The sequence below is a fragment of the Ovis aries genome, chromosome 26, assembly GCF_016772045.2.
Source record: "Ovis aries strain OAR_USU_Benz2616 breed Rambouillet chromosome 26, ARS-UI_Ramb_v3.0, whole genome shotgun sequence".
NCBI lineage: Eukaryota > Metazoa > Chordata > Mammalia > Artiodactyla > Bovidae > Ovis > Ovis aries.
In genome coordinates, this window is record NC_056079.1 from 14,281,034 (window position 1) to 14,304,949 (window position 23,916).

Consider the following 23,916-nt stretch of genomic DNA (forward strand, 5'->3'; position numbering starts at 1 on the left):
GCTTAGTGTTATACAAGATAGTGAATTTGTTCCTTTGATTAAGGAACTAATTGAGTCTAATTTGGAGGAAGAATTTTGAACTTAGAGCATGTGTATCTTGTAATTTAAGGGTTCAAGCTGTCTGGTAAATAAGTAACAAACGCAGACTGTACTAGCTTCAAAGATTACAGTTTAGCTTTTCTTACAGTGGTGCATTTGTCCTCTGTTGCTACGCATGAAACAGCCTAACCAAATTATTTACTTGATTTCTGTGGTATAAACAATATATGAACGTTTAAAGAGGCTCGGGACTGTCATACCATCTTTTCTAGGTACAGATATCACTACTGATACTTAGAGCTCTTAGAATAAATCTTGACATACAGTAAATGTATTTACTTGCTTTAGTTCTGGATGTTAGTTATTGGGCCACAACCCAGCTCATGGCCACGTAGAAGAAGGGAGGAGGAGCATGAGCCTTGAACTGATGGCTGCGAATGTCGGGGTTCTTGGGGATGTCAGGGCAGGTAAAGGAGAGAGAAGCAAGTTCTGAGAAATTTCCTGACCTCCTGATCAGGAGAGTATGGCAGAACTTGATAGAGCACTGTTCACACATATAAGCCTTGTTTTATTTATTTTATTAATAAATAAAATTCTTTAGTCATTGATTTGAATGTAAACTCTATGCGGTTTGTATTCATCAAAGAGCGTTTTTGGTGACAAAGCATTAGACCCAGGCCCACACTAGCAACAGTGACAAATCTCACGTTAACCTTCCCTTCTGAGATTTGATCATAAGTTACACAAGCTCCCTTGCGAAAGAGAGTTTAAAAAGTTAAAGATTAAACAGAGGAAGGACACATAGGAGACGTGTGTTACAATTTGTAATAACTACTCAACCTTAAAACCAGAAATCAAAAATAGAAGCCCTACTGCGTAAAATTGCCACGTGTGGCTCTGTGCCTAGATCTTGGTATGGTTTGTAGAAAAGAATTTGATTAACCTTTTTATTTTTCCTTTAGGTAATTTTGTGCGAAAAATCTTGCAGCCTGCTTTTCACTTAATTGCCAGTGAAGATGATGATATGACCCCAGAGACGACAGGCTGTGAATTTACCCATTTTTCTGAAACAGCAAGTGAACAAGGAACTTGCTTCAGTAAAATGTCCACAGATAACGACGTAGGAAAGAGCGGGACATCGAATTCAGAGAAACTGGGGAGGCTGGGGTCGGCTCAGCAAAGCAGTCCTGGTCTTTCGTTTTTAATAGTGAAGAATGACATGGGAGAAAAGCGCCTTTTCGTGGATCTAGGTACGTGGAATTGGCCGCTTTCTGTTAGACGGAGCTGTGTGCTGCTGTGAGGCACTGCTCCGTGCCCGCTTGTCACTCGCCTAGGATCCTCACCCCCAGCACTGCCCCTCGGTGAGAGCAGGGTCACGAGCAGAATGGGATCCGTGAGCTCAGGTGCTGGAACTCTCGGAGGTTTCTGGGCTGAGATCTCAGAGAGGGCCTGGGGGACCCACAGACAGGCTGGCCGGCGCTCTGGAGGAGGGTGGTTGTGGCCGGCTCCTGCTTTGAAGTGCTCACAGGGGCACAGTTGGGTCAGCAGTCTCCAGCACTGGTGACAGGTTTAATTAGATGAAATAACCTATAAAAAACAGATACAGTGTAACAATGACATGCTCGGTGGGCAGAGTAAGGCTGGCGTGTTCTGCACTGAGGAGCTTTGTAGGGGCTGCCTCCTCAGCTTCCTGCTGTGACTGCACCAGGCTTCTTCAGCTGTGCTCTCTTCTGCCCTGCCCCTTTCTGCTTGCTGAATCCGAGGGTGTATGTATGAAACACTGCGTGAGACCTCAGCCTTGTTAGGTAGCACGCAGGCCAGTCAGCACCCCTAATTCAACTGAGCTTCCATTTGGCAACCTAAACCTGACTTGGTATTGAGCTCTAGCTTGTGATTTGAAAAGCTGTTAAGAGCAGCATTTTTCCATTGATGGTTAGAGCAATTCAGAGAGCTTCAGTGTCTACAGCTTGAAGAAAACTGAGTTTAAACCATAAGCAAGGTTACCAGGCCAGCCAGGCTGAGAGTAGGAAAGTGTTTCTGTTGTATGGCCTGTCTTCCCAGCACCTCTTAAGACCAGCTATAAGAATTTAGAAGTATAATAGCCATACCTTTTATTATATTTCACAGACACTGCATTTTTTTTACAAACTGGTTTTATGAATTAATTAATATCACAGTTTTTCCAACAGCATTTGCTCACTTTGTGTCTTTGTTTCATGTTTAGTGATTCTTGCAGTATTTCAGACTTTTTCATTGTTATTATATTTGTTTTGATGACCTATGATTACTGGTCTTTGATGTTAACTGCTATGACTTGAAGGCTCAGATGATAGCACTTTTTAGTAAGAAAGTATTTCATAATTAAGGTATTTACGTTTTTGAAGACAATACTGTTTTCACCTTGAATGAACTGCAATGTAATGGAAACATAACTTTAATACGCACTGGGAAATGAGAAATTCCGTGGGACTCCGCTCTGGTATCTGCTTTATTGTGGTGTTCTGGAACTGATCCCACTGTAGCTCAGAAGTGTGCTTGTGGTTTTCAGTGCACAGGTCTTTTGCTTCCTTGGTTAGATTTATTCTTAGATATTTTGTTCTTTTTGATGCAATTGTAAATGGGATTGTTTTCTTAATTTCTCTTTTGACGTTTGTTATTAGTGTGTAGAAACACCACAGATTTCTATACACTGATATTATTTTCTGCAGCTTTATTATAGTCATTTATTCTAACAGATTTTTGCTGGAGTCTTTAGAGTTTTCAGACAGACGGTCCCCGACTTATTGATGGCTTCACTTAGGTTTTTTCCTCCACTTCCTGATTCCACGATGATGTAAAAGTGGTATATTCAGTGGAAACCATACTTTGAATTTTGAGCTTTGACCTTTTCCTGGCCTGGTGATGGGTGGTGTGTGTCGTGCTCGTCTGAAGCTGGGCGGCGACGGCGAGCTGCAGCTCCCGCAAGGCCAGGAGACTGACGCGCTTGCACGCGGTCTGTATGCGGACGGCAGGTTTGCTTTTTCCTTTTCAGTATGCTGTTCAGTAAGTCACATGGGATATTCAACACTGCATTACAAAACCGGCCTCATGTTAGATGGCTTTACCCAGCGGTAGGCTAATGTAAGCATTCTGAGCATGTTTAATGTAGGCTAAGCTAAGCTGTGATGTTTAGTAGGTTATTTAAAGGGGGTGAGGACATTTACCTTCGGCAGTTGGCTGCCTGGAAGTCAGCTGTGTTTGGCATTTACTTCTTCAGTACCTACCCCAGGACGTTTCCTGAGGGCAGCTGTCATTAACCCAAACCCAGGTCCTGTGGAGTGAGGTCCTTTGAACACCAGGGATTATGTAGTAGTTACAGAAAATGGAAACAGTGACAGACTTTACTTTTTCTTGGGCTCCAAAATCACTGCGGATGGTGACTGCAGCCATGACATGACGCCTGCTCCTTGGAAGAAAAGCTATGAAAAACCTAGAGAGTGTATTTAAAAGCAGAGACATTACTTTGCTGAAAAGGGCCATATAGTCAAAGCTACAGTTTTTCCAGTGGTCACGTATGGATGTGAGAGTTGGACTATAAAGAAAGCTGAGCGCCAAAGAATTGATGCTTTTGAGCTGTGGTTTTGGAGAAGATTCTTGAGAGTCCCTTGGACTGCAAGGAGATCCAACCAGTCCATCCTAAAGGAGATCAGTCCTGAGTGTTGAAAGACTGGAAGGACTGATGATGAAGCTGAAACTCCAATACTTTGGCCACCTGATGTGAAGAGCTGACTCATTAGAAAAGACCCTGATGCTGGGAAAGATGGAGGGCAGGAGGAGAAGGGGACGACAGAGGATGAGATGGCTGGATGGCATCACCGACTCGGTGGCCCTGAGTTTGAGCAAGCTCTGGGAGTTGGTGATGGACAGTCCTGGCGTGCTGCAATCCGTGGGGTTGCAAGGAGTCGGACACGACTGATGACTGAACAGCAACACAGAAGCCGTGCCGAGGCTGAGCACTGTCTCGGCCGCCTCTGTTTCCTGCAGCAGCCAGGGCCGTGGGGAGCGTTGGCTTCCTGGGCGTAAATTGGAATGGACTGTGCCTGAGCAAACATGAAAGGCTGTGAGTCTACCTGCTCTCTCCCCCTAAAGCAGCACACAGACACCCCATCCAGACCAATCTGTTCAGGCTCCACAGTACGCTGTTGCAGGTGCTGAGATGCTAGGAGGCTCCACTCTCAGGAAGGAGGCTTCAGCTGGGATCCCCAGCACAAGAGAGATGCAGACTGGCTGAATTTTGCCTTGAAATTCCTCGAGGACTTGATGCCACACCGGCCTCTTGTCCCAGCCAGACCTGGCACACTGTAGACCCTCCCAAGGGGTTCCAACCGGGGCACCGAGCCCGGCTGTGTGGACCCCACCTTCGTTGAGCAGCGGGACCCAAGCCTGCTCGGTCTCCAGGGATGGGACAGCACCCCTAGTCTGGGAGGTGGGAGATGATCAAGGAGGCACTGCTTTTCTTTACCATCTTGCTGATGCTCTCTTGTAGCTGATTTGCTGTGTTGCGGTAGCTGTCAGCGTACAGCCCCTGATTCAGGTATTTTGTTATCAGTGGGCTAGCTCTACTGTTTTCTCGAACTTTTTGCCCTAGAAATTCGAGCAGAGTGGTGAGCATAGGTCCTTATGAATCATTTATCTCCGAGACACTTTTCTGTGAATACCAAGCAGGAAGAGAGGAGATAAGTTTTGTGGATTCTCTTGTAGAGATACAGAATCCCTGTATATGTCCAAGGAAGGAAGGAAGAGGGTAATCATTGTGGATTTTTTGTTACAGATACTGATCTCCTATCAATTTACATACTGACCTCCTCATTGGTTCCAGCCCTTCACTTTGGTTTCTTCGTTTTTCGGCACTATCTGTTTGACTTTGCCTTTTCAGACTCTCTTTTTGAATTGTCAGTTTGCTGCCTTGTATGTCTGTTTTTCGTTTACCTGGAGAATTCCTCATGCACCACGTTCTGCCTCTGCATGACTGACTTTCCTTCGTGTATGAGCCCATCCCTGCGGCCACCAGCGTCATAATTCTGTAACTTCAGGGGCGGTTTTACAGGAATGAGAAATAGCCTACCGCATCTAAGTGGCACGTCCTGTTTAAGCTCTGATCTCCTGTTGGAAATGCTGGTTGTGGGTCCTGGCGATTAGAAGCGGCGCTGCGGTGTTCCTTGGGGCTCATGTGCCCCTTGCTCTGTGGTTTTCTCAGGATACAGGCCCTGGTGTGGGAAAGTCAGATTCTAGGCTTAGCCTGTCTTATCAGTTTTATTTCAGTCATTTGAGGCCTCTCCATTATACTGGCTGCTGCTAGTGTGTATTTCCACCGACAGCTTAGCGGCATTCTTTGCTTCTCCAGGCAGCTTTCTCTGGCAGCATTGATTGTTTTTAGAGTTGGAAAGATGGCCATTGTGATGGGTGGGATGTGAATTCCCACTGACTTTTTTTTTTTAACAGTTTTTAATGAAAGCTGTAGACAAGATGGCTTCATTCCTGCTTCTTCTCAGTTGTTTCTTCCTTATATTTGCCCTTTTCCTTTCCTACTTGGCGAGGTTTGGCTTTGCGTCCGAGGATCTTTTTGCAGTCTTCGTCCAGTTTTAGTCTGGTGATAACCGCCTTGCTGGGGTGAGTGCCCGCATGGACAGTCGTGCCAGTGGCCTTCTCCCGCTGCGCTTGTTCAGCGTGGATGACCTATTTCTTCCTGTAAACCTGGGCCACTTTGCCAGTGTGCTGCCCTTTGTAGTGCCCTCGTACAACCTCAACTTCATCATCCTTTCGGATGGGCATGGATGGAACGTTGTACTTCTGTCTTAGCTCTTTAGAAAGAGGAGAAGACATAATTTTCCTGTGAATGTGGGAAGGTGCAATGAAATGTCTTTTTTGGTTTTTGCTTCGGTCAGAAGTCAAAGGGATTGAACTTCATTTTGGCAGCTGGAACTTCAGCGATGGCTACAGAAGGGAAGGGATCTGCAGGCTGCCACTGGCCTTTTGATTGACATTACTGCAGCAGTTAGGGATGCTTAGCATCTTACCTGAGGTGGAAGTTTCAGGTTGTTTTTCCCTTTTTTTTTTTTTTTTTTTTTTTAAAAAAAGGGGGTGAGGACAATTTACTGTTGTCAGTAGATTTCCTGGAAGTCAGCTGTGTTTGAAATTTACTTCTCCAAAGGCAGGGCAACCAGAGATCAAATTGCTAACATCCGTTGGATCATCAAAAAAGCAACAGAGTTCCAGAAAAACATCTACTTCTGCTTTATTGAATGCCATAGCCTTTGAGTGTGTGGATCACAACAAACTGTAGAAAATTCTGAAAGAGATGGGAATCCCAGACCACCTGACCTGCCTCCTGAGAAATCTGTATGCAGGTCAGGAAGCAACCATTAGAACTGGACATGAAACAACAGACTGGTTCCAAATCGGGGAAGGAGTACGTCAAGGCTATCTATGGTCACTCTGCTTATTTAACTTATATGCAGAGTACATCATGAGAAACGCGGGGCTGGAAGAAGTACAAGCTGGAATCAAGGTTGCTGGGAGAAATATCAATAACCTCAGATATGCAGATGACACCACCGTTATGGCAGAAAGTGAAGAAGAACTAAAGAGCCTCTTGATGAAAGTGAAAGAGGAGAGTGAAAAAGTTGGCTTAAAACTCAAACATTCAGAAACCAAAGATCATGGCATCCAGTCTAATCACTTCATGGCAAATAGATGGGGAAACAATGAAAACAGTGATAGACTTTATTTTTTGGGCTCCAGAATCACTGCAGATGGTGACTGCAGCCATGAAATTAAAAGACGCTCGCTCCTTGGAAGAAAAACTATAACCAACCTAGACAACATATTAAAAAGCAGAGACATTACCTTGCTGACAAAGGTCCGTCTAGTCAAGGCTATGGTTTTTCCAGTAGTCATGTATGGATGTGAGAGTTTGACTATAAAGAAAGTTGAGCACTGAAGAACTGATGCTTTTGAACTGTGGTGATGGAGAAGACTCTTGAGAGTCCCTTGGACTGCAAGGAGATCCAACCAGTCCATCCTAAAGGAAATCAGTCCTGAATATTCATTGGAAGGACTAATGTTGCAACTGAAGTTCTAATATCTGGCCACCTGATGAGAAGAGCCAACTCACTAGAAAAGACCCTGATGCTGGGAAAGATTGAAGGCAGGAGGAGAAGGGGACGACAGAGGATGAGATGGTTGGATGGCATCACCAACTCAGTGGACCTGACCTGCTCTGGGAGTTGGTGATGGACAGGAAGGCCTGGCATGCTGCAATCCATGGGGTCGCAAAGAGTCGGACACGACTGAGCAACTGAACTGAGTACCTGCCCCAGGACATTTCCTGAGGGCAGCTGTCTTTAAAACAAACCCCTGATTTTATGAATTTAGGTTCTATGAGCATTCGGTAATTAAGTTCTGGTTACGATAAATGTCCACAAAGCGGGAGCACTTTTTCTCACCTACCATTTTATCCTGAGGCCACACTCAGTCATGTCCAACTCTTTGCGACCTCAAGGACTGCAGCACACCAGGCTTCTTTGTCCTTCACCATCACCATTTAGGTCACAGGACCTAAATGCTCAAAGGACCTACTCTTTCCCCCTGAAGCATCACACAGATGCCCCGTCCAGACCAATCTGTTCAGGCTCCACAGCACACAGCTGCAGGTGCTGAGATGCTAGGAGGCTCCACTCTGAGGAAGGAGGCTTCAGCTGGGATCCCCAGCATAGGAGAGATGCAGGCCGGCTGAATTTTGCTTTGAAATTCCTCGAGGACTTGATGCCACACCGGCCTCTTGTCCCAGCCAGGCCTGGCACACCGTAGACCCTCTCAAGGGGTTCCACCCAGGGCACCGAGCCCTGCTATGTTGACCCCACCTTCGTTGAGCAGTGGGACCCAAGCCTGCCAGGGATGGGACAGCACCCCTAGTCTGGGAGGTGGGAGATGATCAAGGAGGCACTGCTTTCCTTTCCTTTCCTCACGCCCTGCCGATGCTCCTTTGAAGTGCATAGTGGAGTTGCCGTGTTGTGGTGGCTGTCAGCGCACAGCCCCGGGTTGGGGTGTTATGCTACCTGTGGGCCAGCTCTACTGTTTTTTCGGACTTTTGCCATAGAACATCTAGCAGATGGTGTTCCTCAGGTTGCTGTGTATTGTTAATCTCAGAGACACTTTTCTGTGAATACCAAGCTGGAAGAGAGGAGATAAATTTTGTGGATTCTCTCTTAGAGATACAGAATCCCTGTATATGTCCAAGGAAGGAAGGAAGGAAGGGTATAATCACTGTGGATTATTTGTTACAGATACTGAGTTTTCAGTTTACATACAGACCTCCTGATTCATTCCACTCTTTCACTTTGGTTTCTTTTTTTTACCGAAACCATTTGTTTGACTTTGATTTCTTAGAGTCTCTTTCTGCATTATAGATTAGCTGCCTTGTATGTCTGCTTTTCGTTTACCTGGAGAATTCCTCACACATCACGTTCTACCTCTGCGTGACTGACTTCCTTAGTGTATGAGCCCATCCCTGCGGCCACCAGCGTCATAATTCTGTAACTTAAGTGGCGGTTTTACAGGAATGAGAAATAGCCTACCGCATCTAAGTGGCACGTCCTGTTTAAGCTCTGATCTCCTGCTGGAGATGCTGGTTGTGTCCTGGCGACTGGAAATGGCGCTGCACTGTTCCTTGCTGCACGTGCCTTTGCCGTATGGTTTTCTCAGGATACAGGCCCCGGTGTGGGAACATCCGATTCTAGGCTTAGCCCACGGTGACAGTTTTTCTTCAGTCATTTGAGGCCTCTCCATTATACTGGCTGCTCCCAGTCTATATTCGTACCAACTTAGGGGGATTCCTTTCTTCTCTGGGCGGCCTCTCCCGGCAGCGTTTATTGTTTTTAGAGTGGGGAAGATGACCACTGTACCAGGTGGGATGTGATTTCCCGTGGGCCTTTTGACTGACATTCCCGTGGCACTGAGGGATGCTTGCCGTTTTACCCATGGTGGAGGTTCAGATTGTTTTTCCTTTTCTTTTTAAAGTGGTTGAGGACAATTTACCTTTGGCAGTTGGCCTCCTGGAAGTCGGCTGTGTTTGGAATTTACTTCTCCAGTACCTGCCCCAGGACGTTTCCTGAGAGCAGCTGTCATTAACCCAAACCCAGATGTGAATTGGGGTCCTGTTAGCACAGGGATTAAGCTGTAGTTCCTAAAATGTCCACAAGGCGGCAGCACTTTCTGTCCACCCACCTTTGTTTCCTGGGGCCACCACACCGTGAAGGAGAGTTCGCTTCTTGGTTGGTGAATTAATGGATTGTGCCTGAGAAAATACTAAAGCGTTTGAGTTCTAAAGCATCACACAGACACCCCGTCCACACTTATCTTAGGGCTTCACAGTACATTCTTGTGGGTGCTTAGAACCTAGAACCTAGGAGGCTGCGCGCTTAGGAAGAGGGCTTGACGTGAGCAAGGAAAGTGCTGCCGCCTTGTGGCCATCTTCGGGAACTACAGCTTACTCCCATGGAGATCACAGGAGTTTAATTCATAGGATCTGGGTCTGGGTTAATGACAGCTGCCCTCGGGAAATGTCGGGGTGGAGAAGGCAATGGCACCCCACTCCAGTACTCTTGCCTGGAAAATCCCATGGATGGAGGAGCCTGGTAGGCTGCAGTCCATGGGGTCGCTAAGAGTTGGACACGACTGAGTGACTTCACTTTCACTTTTCACTTTCATGCATTGGAGAAGGAAATGGCAACCCACTCCAGTGTTCTTGCCTGGAGAATCCCAGGGATGGGGGAACCTGGTGGGCTTCTGTCTATGGGGTCACACAGAGTCGGACACGACTAAAGTGACTCAGCAGCAGCAGCAGCAGCAGGTATTGGAGAAGTAAATGCCAAACACAGCCGACTTACGTTAGTAGTGTTGTTATTCAGTTGCTCAGTCCTGTCAACTCTTTGTGACCCCATGGACTGCAGCAAGCCAGGCTTCCCTGTCCTTCACCAACTCCCAGAGCTTAAACTCTTGTCCATCAAGTCAGTGATGCCATCCAACCATCTCATCCTCTGTCGTCCCCTTCTCCTCCCACCTTCAATCTTTCCCAGCATCAGGGTCTTTTCTGGTGAGTTGGCTCTTCTCATCAGGTGGCCAGATATTGGAACTTCAGTTGCAACTTTAGTCCTTCCAGTGAATGTTCAGGACTGATTTCCTTCAGAATGGACTGGTTGGATCTCCTTGCAGTCCAGGGGACTCTCAAGAGTCTTCTCCAACACCACAGTTCAAAAGCATCAGTTCTTCCACACTCAGCCTTCTTTATGGTCCAACTCTCACATCCATACATAACTACTGGAAAAACCATAGCTTTGAATAGACAGACCTTTGTTGGCAAAATAATATTTCTGCCGTTTAATATGCTGTCTAGATTTGTCATAGCTTTTCTTCCAAGGAGCAAGCATCTTTTATTTTCATGGCTGCAGTCACCATCTGCAGTGATTTTGGAGCTCAAGAAAACAAAGTCTGTCACCGTTTCCATTGTTTCCCCATCTATTTGCCATGAAGTGATGGGACGGAATGCCTTGATCTTCGTCTTGAATGCTGAGTTTTAAGCCAGCTTTTTCACTCTCCTCTTTCACCTCTTTAGTGAAAGAGGCTCTTTAGTTCGTGCTCAGTTTTTGCCATTAGGGTGATGATATCTGCATCCGAGGTTCTTGATATTTCTCCCGGCAGTCTTGAATCCAGCTTGTGCTTCATTCAGTCCAGCATTTCACATGACTTACTCTGCATATAAGTTAAATAAGCAGGGTGACAATATACAGCCTTGACATACTCCTTTCCCTATTTGGAACCAGTCCATTGTTCCATGTCTGGATGTAACTGTTACTTCTTGACCTGCATATGGATTTCTCAGGAGGCAGGTAAGGTGGTCTGGTATTCCCACCATCTCTTTCAGATTTCTCTACAGTTTGTTGTGATCCACATAGTCCAAGGCTTTGGCATAGTCAATGAAGCAGATGTTTTTCTGGAATTTTCTTCCTTTTTCTGTGATCCAGCAGTTATTGGCAATTTGATCTCTGGTTCCTCTGCCTTTTCTAAATCCAGCTTGAATATCTGAATGTTCTACAGTCACGTACTGTTGAAGCCTGGCTTGGAAAGTTTTGAGCATTACTCTGCTAATATGTGAAATGAGTGCAGTTGTTTGAGAATTCTTTGGCATTGCCCTTCTTTGGGATTGGAATGAAAACTGACTTATTCTAGTCCTCTGGCCACTCCTGAGTTTTCCAAATTTGCTGACATATTGACTGCAACACTTTAACAGCATCATATTTTAGTAATTGAAATAGCTCAGTTGGAATTCCATCACTAGTCACCTCCACTAGTTTTGTTTGGAGTTATGCTTCCTAAGGCTCACTTGACTTTACATTCCAGGATGTCTGTCTCTGGGTGAGTGTCCACACCATTGTGGTTATCTGGGTCATTAATATCTTTTCTGTATAGTTTTTCTGTGTATTCTCGCCATGTCGTCTTAAGCTCTTCTGCTTGTTAGGTCCTTGCCATTCTGTCCTTTATTGTGCCCATCTTTGTATGAAATGTTCCCTTGGTATCTCTAATTGTCTTGAAGAGATCTCTAGTCTTTTCTGTGTTTCTTTTTTCTTTATTTCTTTGTATCATTCACTGAAAAAGACTATCTCTCCTTGCCATTCTCTGAAACTCTGCATTCAGTTGGGTATGTTTCTCTTTCTCCTTTGTGTTTCCTTTCTCTTATCAGCTATTTGTAAGGCCTCCTCAGACGACCACTTTTCTTCTTGGATTTCTTTTTCTTTGGGATGGTTTTGTTCGCCGCCTCCTGTACAGTGAGTGTTACGAACCTCTGTCCATAGTTCTTCAGGCACTCTGTCTACAAGGTCTGATCCCTTGCATCTGTTCGTCACTTCCACTGCGTAATCATAAGGGGTTTGATTTAGGTCATATATGAATGGCCTAATGGTTTTCCCAACTTTCTTCAATTTCAGTCTGAAATTTGTGATAAAAAGTTCATGATTTGAGCCACAGCCTGCTCTCAGTCTTGTTTTTGCTGACTGTATAGAGCTTCTTCATCTTTGGCTACGAAGAATATAATCAGTCTGATTTCAGGAGTGGCCATCTGGTGATGTCCATGTGTAGAGTCATCTTCTGTTTTCTTGGAAGAGGGTGTTTGCTGTGACCAGTGCGTTCTCTTGGCAAAACTCTGTTAGCTTTTGCCCTGCTTCATTCTGTACTCCAAGGCCAAACTTGCTGGTTAATCCAGGTATCTCTCGACTTCCTACTTTTGCATTCCAGTCCCCTATGATGAAAAGGACATTTTTTTTTTTTTTTGCTGTTAGCTCTAGATCTTATAGATCCTCACAGAATGGCTCAACTTCAGCTTCTTCGGCATTCGTGGTTGGGGCATAGACTTGGATTACTGTGGTATTGAATGGTTTGCCTTGGAAACAAACAGAGATCCTTCTGTTGGTCTTGAGACTGCATCCAAGTACTGCATTTTGGACTCTCTTGTTGACTATGAGGGCTATTCCATTTCTTCTAAGGGATTCTTGCCCACATTAGTAGATATAATGGTCATCTGAATAAATTTACCCATTTCCATCCATTTTAGTTCACTGATTCCTAAAATGTCCATGTTCACTCTTGCCATCTCGTTTGACCACTTGCAATTCACCTTGATTCATGGACTTAACATTTCCAGAGTCCTAGGCGGTACTGTTCTTTACAGACTCGGACTTTCCTTTCAGCACCAGATACGTCCACAACTCGGTATCCTTTCTGCATTGGCTCAGCCTCTTCATTCCCTCTAGAGCTATTTATCTAGTCTTCTCCAGTAGCATATTAGACAGCTACTGACCTGAGGGGCTCATCTTTCAGGGTCATATTTTTTTGCCTTTTCATAGTGTAAATGGGGTTCTCAAGGCAGGAATGCTGAAGTGGTTGGCCATTCCCTTCCCCAGTGGACCACGTTTTGTCAGACCTCTCCACCACGGCCCGTCTGTCTGGGTGGCCCTGCGAGGTGTGCGTCATAGTTTCATTAACTACGTGAAGCTGTGATCCATGTGGTCATTTGGTTAGTTTTTGGTGATTGTGCTTTTCATTCTGGGTGCCCTCTGATGTACTTATTGCCACACTGTTCATCGTTTTCTGCTGCTTCGTACTTCCTCTGTTTCTTTCCAGCTTTCTTGCTCTCCCCCTTTGCAGTTTGATGCATGTCTAGTGGGCCTCCCTGGTGGCTCAGCTGGTAGAGAATCTGCCTGCAATGCAGGAGAGTATGCTTCACTTCCTTTTGTCACGCTGTGTATGGACTGTAGGTTTTTACTTTGTGGTCACCATGAAGCTTACATATAACAACTTTTAAGTCTGTTTTAAGTGATAAGAACTTAGGTTTTGGAATATTCTAAATTTCTAACTTCTAACCCCACCCCTGTCATCTCTGTGCCCCTTAACTAAGTATAGTATATGTACTACTTCTGTCTTTTAACCTTCATACTAATGTTATGTCTTAGTCCACCGCCTGTACTATGTATTTGCCTTTACCAGTGATTTGTACCTTCCTATGTTTTCTTAAGGGCTTGCCAGGTGGCTCAGATGATAAAGAATCCACCTATAGTACAAGAGACCCAGGTTTGATCCCTGGGTCACAAAGATCCCATGGAGAAGGGAATGGCAACCCACTCCAGTGTTCTTGTCTGGAGAATTCCATGGGCAGAGAAACCATTAATATGTCTTTTATTTTTTCAGTATAACGAAGTCCTTTTAATATTTTTACAAGGCTGGTTTGGTGGTGAACTCTTTTAGCCTTTACTCGTCTGGAAAACGCTTCATGCTTCCATTATACATGGTAACTTTGCCAGTAGAGTATTCTTGGTGGTTTGTTTCTGTCAGCTGGATTCAGTATATCATGCCAGTCCCTTCTGGCCTGGAACATCTCTTAAGAATCTGGTGATTGTCTTACAGGGATTCCCGTGCAGGTAACAAGTTTTTTGTATTGCTAGGTTAAGATTCTCTCCTTGGCTTTAACTTGTGACATTGTATTTATAATGTGTCTTGCTGTGGGTCTCTTTGGTTTGATCTCATTTAGAGCTCTCTGGACTCCCCATATCTGTATGTCTGTTTTCTGCCCCAGGTTAGGAGTTTTCAGCTATTACTCCTTCAGCTAAGTTTTCTGTTCCTCTCTTTTTCTAGGACTCCTGTAATGTGAATGTTAGTCTGCTTGATGCTGTCCCATAAATCCCTTAAGCAATATATAGTTGTTTTTTTTTTCCTACTTTGATTGGGTAAGTTCATCTGCCCCGGTTTTGAGATCATTGATCCTAAAAGCTCCCCTTTGGGAGATACTGGCACTCTGGAGCAAGGTAGAGGGGTGAAGATGATACCGCTGATCCAAGAAGGGAAGGTGACTCCCTCCAGCTTTAGCAAGGCAAAAGGCGGGAGGGAAGGTGGTGCCCAGCAGCCTCCGTCCTTTGGGATACCAACGAGACCTTGCCCCTCAGGCCAGTGCTTTAAAATTAGCAAATGAACCTCTCACATGAAGAATGGGTGCTTTTCAAGGGGCTGCTTCTGAACTTGACTCCGAGGCAGGTGAGTCTCACACTGCCTCCCCTGTGAGCTCCTCAGGAACCCCAGTAGGTTTTCACAGCCCCATGGGTTTCTTGCCTTTTCATCATGTTCTTGGGGTTCTTGAGGCAAGAAGTCTGGTGTGCTGGAGGTCATGGGGTCACAGAGTCAGACACAGCTTAGTGGCTGAGCAACCGCGGCTCTCGTGGGTGGGAGCCAGGGGGTCTTCAGATCCAGGTGTTTGTGGGGCTCCTCTCTCAGACGCTGGTCTTAAAAGTTGAGGTACCTGAACGGGCAGTACTTTGCTCCTTGGGGAGAAGTTCCCGGTTTGAGTTCCCTGCAGGCTGGGAGCTGCTGTGTCTGGAGTGGGGTTTATGGCCAGAGTGTGTCTCAGCCTTTCCTAGCAGCTTCAGTGTGATTTCCCGCTCGCTGCCTGAGAAGGGGTTTTCCACCCAGCAGATTTAGTCCACTTGAAATTGTTTTGTATATTGTTGTAGAGTGTCCATAGGAGAAGGTGAATTCAGGATCTATGTCGCTGTTTGGAACCAGAACCATGCGTTTTTTCCAATAATGCTGAACAGAATTAATATTTGCTGACTATAGAAATACACCACTGAAACCATGTACTCATACTGTTTTTTAATTATATAGGAGTTTACACAAGGAATAGAAACTTTCGACTCTATAAATCATCAAAAATAGGAAAGCGTGTGGCTTTGGAAGTTGCTGAAGATAACAGATTTTTCCCTGTACAATCGAGGGATATTTCGAAAGAGAATCAGTACTTCCTGGCGTCTTTGGTCAGCAACGTCAGGTGCGCAGGATTGTGTGTTTCAAGGATATTTATTAAGCAATGAATGGCACTGTGAATTCTGAAATGTGAACTGTATGAAGTTTCTATATTTTGAGTAAAAGAAAGTTCTTAAAATTCTAGGTTAACTGTTCTTTTTTGCCTACTAACTAGAAAATAATAGTAAAAGTTATTTTAACTACTTATTTTTCTCTTTATATCCTTTTATATTTGGTATATTTTCCAGGTTTTCTAAAATGATTATTCTATTAAAAAATAAAAACTACTTATTGCATTTGGAAATGTAATTACTGTTAAGATAAAATTTTTTTATATATGCACATACAAATATAATTTACATAGATCCTTCACTTGAAACGTATTTCTTGGGATCATTATTTATGATTGTGTCATCTGTCTTGTCTACTCAACATTATATCATAAATATTTGTCAAATGAATAATTGACCAATAAATTATCAATAATTTCTCTAGAATTTTCTATTATACTGACACACTAATTTATTGTCAAGTCTGTTACTGAACTTTTAAATTCTCATGTTTTGGTCATTTTAAGAAGTGTGAAAGACATCTTCCAATAGAAATATGTGGCCTTCATTTCCCTTCACTCTGGGCTGGCAATTTCTGTTAATTTAAGACTCGTGGTTAAAGATCAGAATAAACTGCCTTGCTAAAGTAACTTGTTCTGATCCTTCTCCTTTTTGCAGCTCTTAGATATAATTTTAAAGAGAAATCCCATAGAAGTAAATTATAATAAAAATACTTAAGACACTGCACAGGGAAAGTTGTGTCCAAGTGTCCATTTGAAAGTGGTAGCTCAGGAGGGTGGGAAGATGCATTGTCTATGTATTTATGGACTGTTTGAGTTTTTGTAACAAATTTTAGAAGTTACATTACCATCTTAGTTTCCTTACCTTTAAAATGGAAATAATATTAACATCTACTTTATGGGGCTGTGACGATTAAGGAAGTTAGGACTGTGTGTGTGCTTACAGCAGCGCCTGGCACACGCTTGGTGCCATGGCACGTAACGTTGCCAGTCAACATTGTCACCTCTGAGATTCTAGTAGTACGGTCCTAAAACTTACATGATTGTCGCTCCCCAACAATCATGTTGGCAGCAGAATAAGGTCACATTCTGTCATGTGTGGGAAAAGCAACACAGTTGGCATCTAAAAACAGCCTGAAGTATAGGCAGTCTCCTGATTCTCAAACCTCATTTCTCTCATAGTTGCAGTATTTTACAGAAGTGCAGAGGGTTACCCTACTGAACAAGGTAACATTTGCTGTCATTGCGTATCTGACTAAGTACCAGGTCTTGTTCTTCCTGAAAGAAAGGCTGAATTCTTCATGGTTGTGAACGTGTTTTTCAGTTAATTTTTAAGCTATTTTCCCTTTGCTTTTGTTCCTTTCTTTTTTTCTTCCTATTATCGAGACTTTTAAAATTAACAAAAATTTCAGTCTTCTGTGGCTTCAGCATTTCTCAGGTCTTCTGACTGACTCTGCAGTTTAAAATACTATAAATGGTCACCAAACTGGTCTTTTTGTAGGGGTTGGATCGGTGGTTTTGTAGGCAAGTGTGGGATAAACACCCGAGAACAGTTAGCTGTTGAACAGAGGATTTGATTATGAGACTGTCTGAAATTGTGTTCCTTCAGTAGTCAGATCCCTCTGATTCTAATATTACTTTCTATCGCACACATTTTCTCCTTCAGATTCTCAGATGCTTTACGAATTCTGACATGTGACACGCCTCAAAGTAACCAGCGAATTCCGTGTTTCAGTCGTGCCAGTACTTCAGGTAAGTTTAAGAAAACAATCTGCTGTGAAAATTAAAGGATGCAAAATCGATTTTTCTTCAAAATCTTATGTATATGTACTGTTCTTTCAGAACAACTGCATTTCTCTCCAAAATGGAAAGTGTAAAAGAAAAGTTTTTTAAAGCTTACTAATTTTCATTTTATAGTGTTTTGGGGGAAAAGTATGAAAATAATGTAGGTTGTTTGTCTAAAATAAGCACATATTAAAATGAAAAATCTTAAAGATCTCTTCACTCCTCTGCCCACAAAGATGGGTCACCACTGTTAATAGTTTCCTGTTTAACCCAGTAGAGCTTTCCTGCATTTCCAGCACATGAACAGCCTCTGCATTCTTTCAGTGGCCATATAGTTTTTCATGAAATCTATATGTTTTTCATTCCTTTACTGAAGAAAACGTCTTTTTTTAAGATAAATTTAAACTCTCCAGCAAATATTTTTATACACACACTTTAGGCTATCATTCTAAGAGTGAGACTGAAAATTTAAATAAACAAAACTGGATTGGTTACATACTGTAAAATACTCTGTAGCCATTTTATACAGCCTATATAGTATGGAAAATGCCCATTTAAGATGTTGAGATAAGGCTCTAACTTTATATGAGGTGCGATCACAAGTTTATTTTAAAAATATGGATAACATTTTCTTATCTGTTTACTGTCTCCTCTGTTTAACAGTTGTTTCTAGACATTGATTTGAAATTTCTCATTTCTGCTTTAATATATTTTCCAAAATTTAATTATGTATACTATTACGTGTACTATTTTTATAAGTGAAAGTGGTCTTTAAGAAAAGTAGATCACTCTGTCTTTAAAGAAGATCTTAAATAGTCTTCCTGAGAGTTTGCAGAAAGAAAATGTGAGACGTTAGAGCTCTGCAGCTACAGGACGCTGGAGAAGGCGCCTGTGGTGAGTGAGGTTATCACTGGTTACCTCGGTGGAGACTGCGCACCACAGGAAACGGGCATCTCAGAAAAAGGGCATTAGAAAGGACTTCTTAAGGATCCAGGCTTGAGTTAGATGCTTTGAGGAGTCTCCAAGGAAGAGTGGGCTTGTTTTTTGAGTTGGGCGCTGTCAGTGACAGTTTTAAAATCTTATCTAGAAAGAAGACTAAAGCCACAGTTGATAAAGAAGGAGCAGCTGCTGAGACAAAATAGGCTGGCGTTTGGTCCTTTTTGTGGTTTGGAAAATGTTGATGTTTTGTCTTTGTTCACACATGATTACAGAGTGGTCTTCATTCTTGTCCTGAATTATCGTGGCCACAGGGTGACCTTATATGACGCTGAAGTTCTGTGAAGCAGTTTATGATTAATGGGAGAATACCAGGGCTGAGCTCTGAGTCCCCAGCCAGCTTGTGGCCACACCGCGGTCTCAGTGACATTATTAATTACAAGGCCAGCTCCCAGGTGTAAGGGGCTGTTTTCATCAGAGTGAAGCAAGCAACTGAGGTGATTCTAAATGCTTTTTATGAACACTAGCTACAATTTGATTTGAAAGGTTTGCATTTTACCTGCTTCCTTATGAGAATACACACTGATTAAAAGACAAACTGCAGAGAAGCAAAAAAACTAAAACACAGTTGTACTGAACAACTTAGATAGAAACTTAACTCATCTTTTAGCTGTTGATTAATAATTAATTTTTCTGTTGCCCTAGAAACCACTGAAGGTTTTCAGTGCTCACCTTACCCTGAAGTCGATCAATTTGTTCTCTCACTGGTGAATAAAAACGGCATTAAAGGAGGTAAAGATAACTTTATTCTTTACTAACTGTTATATGATAGAGTAATAGTACCTTTAGAAACATTATTTGTGGTTCAGGAATTCGGCGGTGGAACTACTTTTTCCCAGAAGAATTGTTGGTATATGACATTTGTAAATACCGCTGGTGTGAAAACATTGGAAGAGCCCACAAGAGTAATAATATCATGTAAGTAAATATTGCTTGTTAATGAGTTCTATGTATTTAACCAGTATTATATTTTAAGTGTTTATAGTTTAAGGTGAAAATGTAAACATGATTTTGTTATAATAGATTTAGTTGTAACTCATACAACTTTTATTTGGCTTGTGCTTTTTAATATTTAATTTTGAATATCTTAATTATTACCTTGCCTCAGCACATATCATCTTTATTTGTACTTTATTTGGTAAAATATCCCCTTAAATAGTGAAATCTTGAGGAAACTACAGCAGAATTGAGTGGGGCTAGAAAGAAATGAGCCACCGTAGACACCTACGGAGTCTAAATCAAATGTGAGCAAATTTGGGCAAGAAGGAAACTACTCTGTTAGGGTTTAAGAATTAGAGTTAAAGGTTATGTTAACATGTTCAAGACAAAGAATAGTCCAGAAGAGAACCAGTATTTATTGAATGCTTGCTGTATATGCAAGGCCTTGTTTTTAGAGTTGTCTTAAATGCCCCTGGCAAAATAAGAGGAAATAAAGGGTGCAGTAAGAACAGAAGTAGAATTTTACATCATGTAAGGAAATAGTCAGAATAGGGATAAAACAGAAACCCAGTCATTATCACTGATGATGTTAGCAGAATTTCTATGTTTTAATATCTAACATCTGGAGGAAATGGCAACCCACTCCAGTATTCTTATCTGGGAAATCCCATGGACAGAGGAGCCTGGTGGGTTACAGTCCATGGGATTGCAAGAGTTAAGACACAACTTAGCAACTAAACCACCACCAGCCAGTATCTACTATCAAAGCTCAGACTTCAATATATAAAGCTTTTACAGCACATGGGCCAGGTCTGAGAAAACGATCATGAAACTTTTGTTAAAAAGCTGGAAAACATCTTAGATATTATGATTCAGTGCTATAATGTATACATAGATTAATTCAGTTTAAAAAAAATTTTCAAAAACTCAGTGCACAAATCTGTAACAGAAAAACATAAAGGCATAGACCACCTGTAGTCCCAGAACTATGGTTGTGATTTTGGTGTATTTTCCTAGTCTTTTTCTCTGTTCATGAACGTTTGCCAGAAAGTCATTTCATATGATTATTTAACTTTGAGATTCTCAGGTTGCTATGTTCTTTCTGAAGAATTACAGGTTGTATTATTATCCAGTGTATTCCTTTTAAGTGTGAAATACATCGTGTGTGTGTGTGTGTGTATATATATATGTGCATATACTTGCCATATCTACCACTTTTAACCTCAGAAGTACCTTGTGGGCCCAGGTACAGATTCTTTAGAGATAACAGCTGTTGTCCTGAATTTTGTGGTAATCTTTCCCACTTTATGATTTTTTCCATATTTGCTTGTATCTCCAAACAACAACATTTTTCATTTTACATTTTTTGATCTTATGGTAAATTGGTTCTTTGACTTGCTTTTTGGTCAACATTATACTCGTGAGGTTTAGCTGTTGCTTGTCTTCATTACTGTATATGTAAGTAGACAGTTCATCTGCTGTCCTGCTGGGGACATTTGGCTTGCTGCTGTAAACAGTGAAGCTACAAATACTGTATCTACCACTTGGTACACATATGCAAAGTTTCTCAAAGTGTATTTCTGAAACTAGAATTGCTGTGTCATAGAATATGCATGTTTTAAATTTTATTAGATAAATTATTTTCCCAAATGGTCATGCTACTCAATATTCCCACCAGCAGTGTTTTCAGACTTTGTCCTGCCCCATATTCTTATCAAAATTTTATTATCGTTATGTTTTTTAAATTTGTTTTGCTAATCTGGTGAGTTTAAATGGTATTGTGGTTTTCATCTGAATTTCCCTGATTATTGATAAATTTGAGGATTGGATTGTCAGACCTCCCTCATCCAAATCGGAGATCTTACCCAGTGGTAAGCTTTACTCGTAGTTTTAAAGGCATAAGGAAGCAGAGTCAGGCCTGGGACACCAGGCGCGGCTCCCCACGTCCTTGATCCACTGGACGCCTTCTCTAACTCCAGCTGCGAGCCGAGGCAGGCACTAGCAGCCCCTGCACAGCAGGGAACCCTGAGGTTAAGGGCCATCTGTCTTATCTTCATGGTTGCATAGCATGTGTGACACGTGCAGGGAACCCTGTCTTATAAACTCACAGACTCTAGGCTTGTTTACCATATACAGCAATCAGAGACCTCCTGCTAAGAGCATTCTTTATAGACAAGGACGCTCAGCTGGGCAAACTGCCACTGGCCCAGTGGTTCCCAGACTGTCTTAGTTCATGGTGCCCTTAGTATCTTAACTTTTTCACATTGCTCCAAGGACAAAAGAAATACCTATACTTATTAATCAGTTTCAAGCAACTTAATATTTGCCCTGATAATTCAGTAGTACTTTGAAAAAAAAATATTCATCAATTGAAACAAAGTATTCTTATTTCATTTTTAAGTTGAGATATAACTGACATTTAACATTATACTAGCTAGCTTCAGGTGTAAAACATTTGATATCTGCACAACTGCAAAGTGATCTCAGCAGTAAGTCTGGTTAACATCCATCACCATGCATAGTCACATTTTTGTTTTCTTGTGATGAGAACCTTTCAGATTTACCAATTTACAAATATGCCATATAGTATTAACTGTAGTTGCTGTGTGTATATTACATCACATTGACTTGACTTATACTTGGAAGTTTGGACCTGTTGACTCTTAAGTACACTTATTAATGGGCTGTGTGTCCTTTTGAACCCTGCATGCATAAACTCAAACTTTGGGCTCAGGCTGGACACTGCCAGCCTCACCGTCACATCTCATTCTACATTTATGCTACCTTTTTTATCACCACCGCCAGTACCAAACACCCAGCTCTACAAAGACAGGACATCACTGAAAGGAATGGAGAAGGGTGACGCCATACTGAGCCTGTGAGTTACAAGCAAGCGGCTGCGAGGTGCCTGACAGATGTCAGGTGTCACCCTATCCCCTGAAAGACAGAAATATCCTGCATCGCCCTTGGGCACTTTGGTGCACAGTTTGGAACCTGTAGCATATGTCTGTTTATTAGGAAGTCTATTATTGGAATGTTTATGGGCCCTTAGACTGAGTTGCCAGCCCATTTTTCTCTCCTTGGTAAATGTCCCAAACACATAGTTAGCCATTTTGTGTTTCTTTTCTGTGCAATGTGGGAAGATCTTAAACTACGTAAAAAAAAATACTAGTGGTTATAGGATTGTTTGGGTTTTCCGTAACTGCTTGGCTTGGTATATTTTTATCTAGTACTGTGTCTATTCTATGAAAATTTTCAGCGTTACTAGAAAAAGTTTGTAATATATATTTTTAATATATTTTATATTTGTAGTTATATCTCAATTCTAATACCACTTATGTCTTTATACCTTTCTTGATTAATCTTGAGTTTCATTAGTCATTTTGTCCTCATTGACTTTTAGAAATTTTTGTTCTTTATTATTTTGCTTTTTAAGATTTGTTGTTCATTTTCTAAATTATTTGTGTTACTGCTAAAGATTCTAAATTTATTTCTACAGATCACTTTAGCTCAGTTTCACATTTTATTATTTATTTTTGGCACCACTGTGAGGCTTGTGGGATCATTGTTCCCCGACCAGGGATTGAACTTGGGCTCCTGGCAGTGAAAGTATGGAATCCTAACCACTGTACCGCCAGGGAATTCCCCTCACATATTTCAATGTGTAATTTCAATTCATTCAGTTCTAAGCATATTCTAATTTCCATCATGAATTTTCCTTGAGTCACTTGGTTATTAAGAAAAATGTTTTAAATTTTTAAGTTTTGAGTTTCAGTTCTTTTTATTGCTTATTTCTAAATAATCTGATTTGTGGTCAGAGAATGTGTGAGTACTTACAAATTTAATGATTCATACTGTACCTAGCATAGTCAGTTTTTTAAATTGTTTTAAATTCTCATTCAAATTTTTGATATCCTGAGTTTTGGGGAGGTTGTTTGGTGTCAATTATCAAAAGAATGTTTTATTTTTTAAATCTTAAATTATGGTTAAATATTTGTTTACCCCTGAAGTTCTGTAAGCTTTGCTCACATATTTTGAAGATCTCTTAATCGGTGGGAACAAGTTGAGAATTTCTTCTTCTTGGGAGAAACTTTGGTCAGTATGTAATTTTTGCCCCACAGTTCATATTTTTGGCAAACATCATGTGCCAGATATGTTTGCATCCTTTTACTTTCTATCTTTTCTCCATCTTTAAGTCTTAGGCATCTCTCTTGTAAATGGCATGTAACTGAATTTTGCTTTTATCCTGTCTGGAAAGTACTAATTTTTACTTTTTGTTTAAAATGTAAAGGATTTTGGTTGACCTGAAAAATGAAGTTTGGTATCAAAAATGTCATGACCCTGTCTGCAAAGCAGAAAACTTCAAATCTGACTGTGAGTTACTAATTTTTACATTTACCAAAAGGAGAAATTAGATATTATATCAAACAGTCCTACTGTCTTTCTGATTCAGGCTTTCCACTACCTGCGGAAGTGTGTCTTCTGTTTCTTCTCAAAGAGGTAAGTGCAGTTTGTAGTTTCCTTCTGGTTTCTAACTAGTTCTTGGTACAGTGGTTCAAGGAGCTGATGGTATCCAGGCATTGTCTAAACACGGTTTGGTCCTTTGTTCCCACTTGGGAACATGCTGCAGGGATTGTGCCACCTCAGTACACATCTGCTATCAGCCTCATTTTTTCCCACTGCTGCATAAGAAATTGTGTAGCTAG

At 41.9% G+C, this 23,916-nt stretch overlaps 1 protein-coding gene and 1 pseudogene across 7 annotated transcripts in view; one reads left to right on the forward strand and one right to left on the reverse strand.

Moving 5' to 3' along the window:
- PRIMPOL (primase and DNA directed polymerase) overlaps positions 1 to 23,916 on the forward strand; it is a 50,934-nt gene that overhangs the window by 24,242 nt on the left and 2,776 nt on the right. For all 7 annotated transcript variants that reach the window (XM_060406946.1, XM_060406944.1, XM_042241348.2 and 4 more), the window contains 7 exons: positions 1,002 to 1,289; positions 15,283 to 15,445; positions 17,157 to 17,242; positions 18,917 to 19,003; positions 19,081 to 19,189; positions 23,502 to 23,584; positions 23,664 to 23,710. In XM_060406946.1, the coding sequence (XP_060262929.1) occupies positions 1,002 to 1,289; positions 15,283 to 15,445; positions 17,157 to 17,242; positions 18,917 to 19,003; positions 19,081 to 19,189; positions 23,502 to 23,584; positions 23,664 to 23,710 (863 nt within the window). The remainder of the gene's footprint in view (positions 1 to 1,001; positions 1,290 to 15,282; positions 15,446 to 17,156; positions 17,243 to 18,916; positions 19,004 to 19,080; positions 19,190 to 23,501; positions 23,585 to 23,663; positions 23,711 to 23,916) is intronic.
- On the reverse strand, positions 603 to 8,735 carry LOC105605148 (large ribosomal subunit protein uL24-like; annotated as a pseudogene).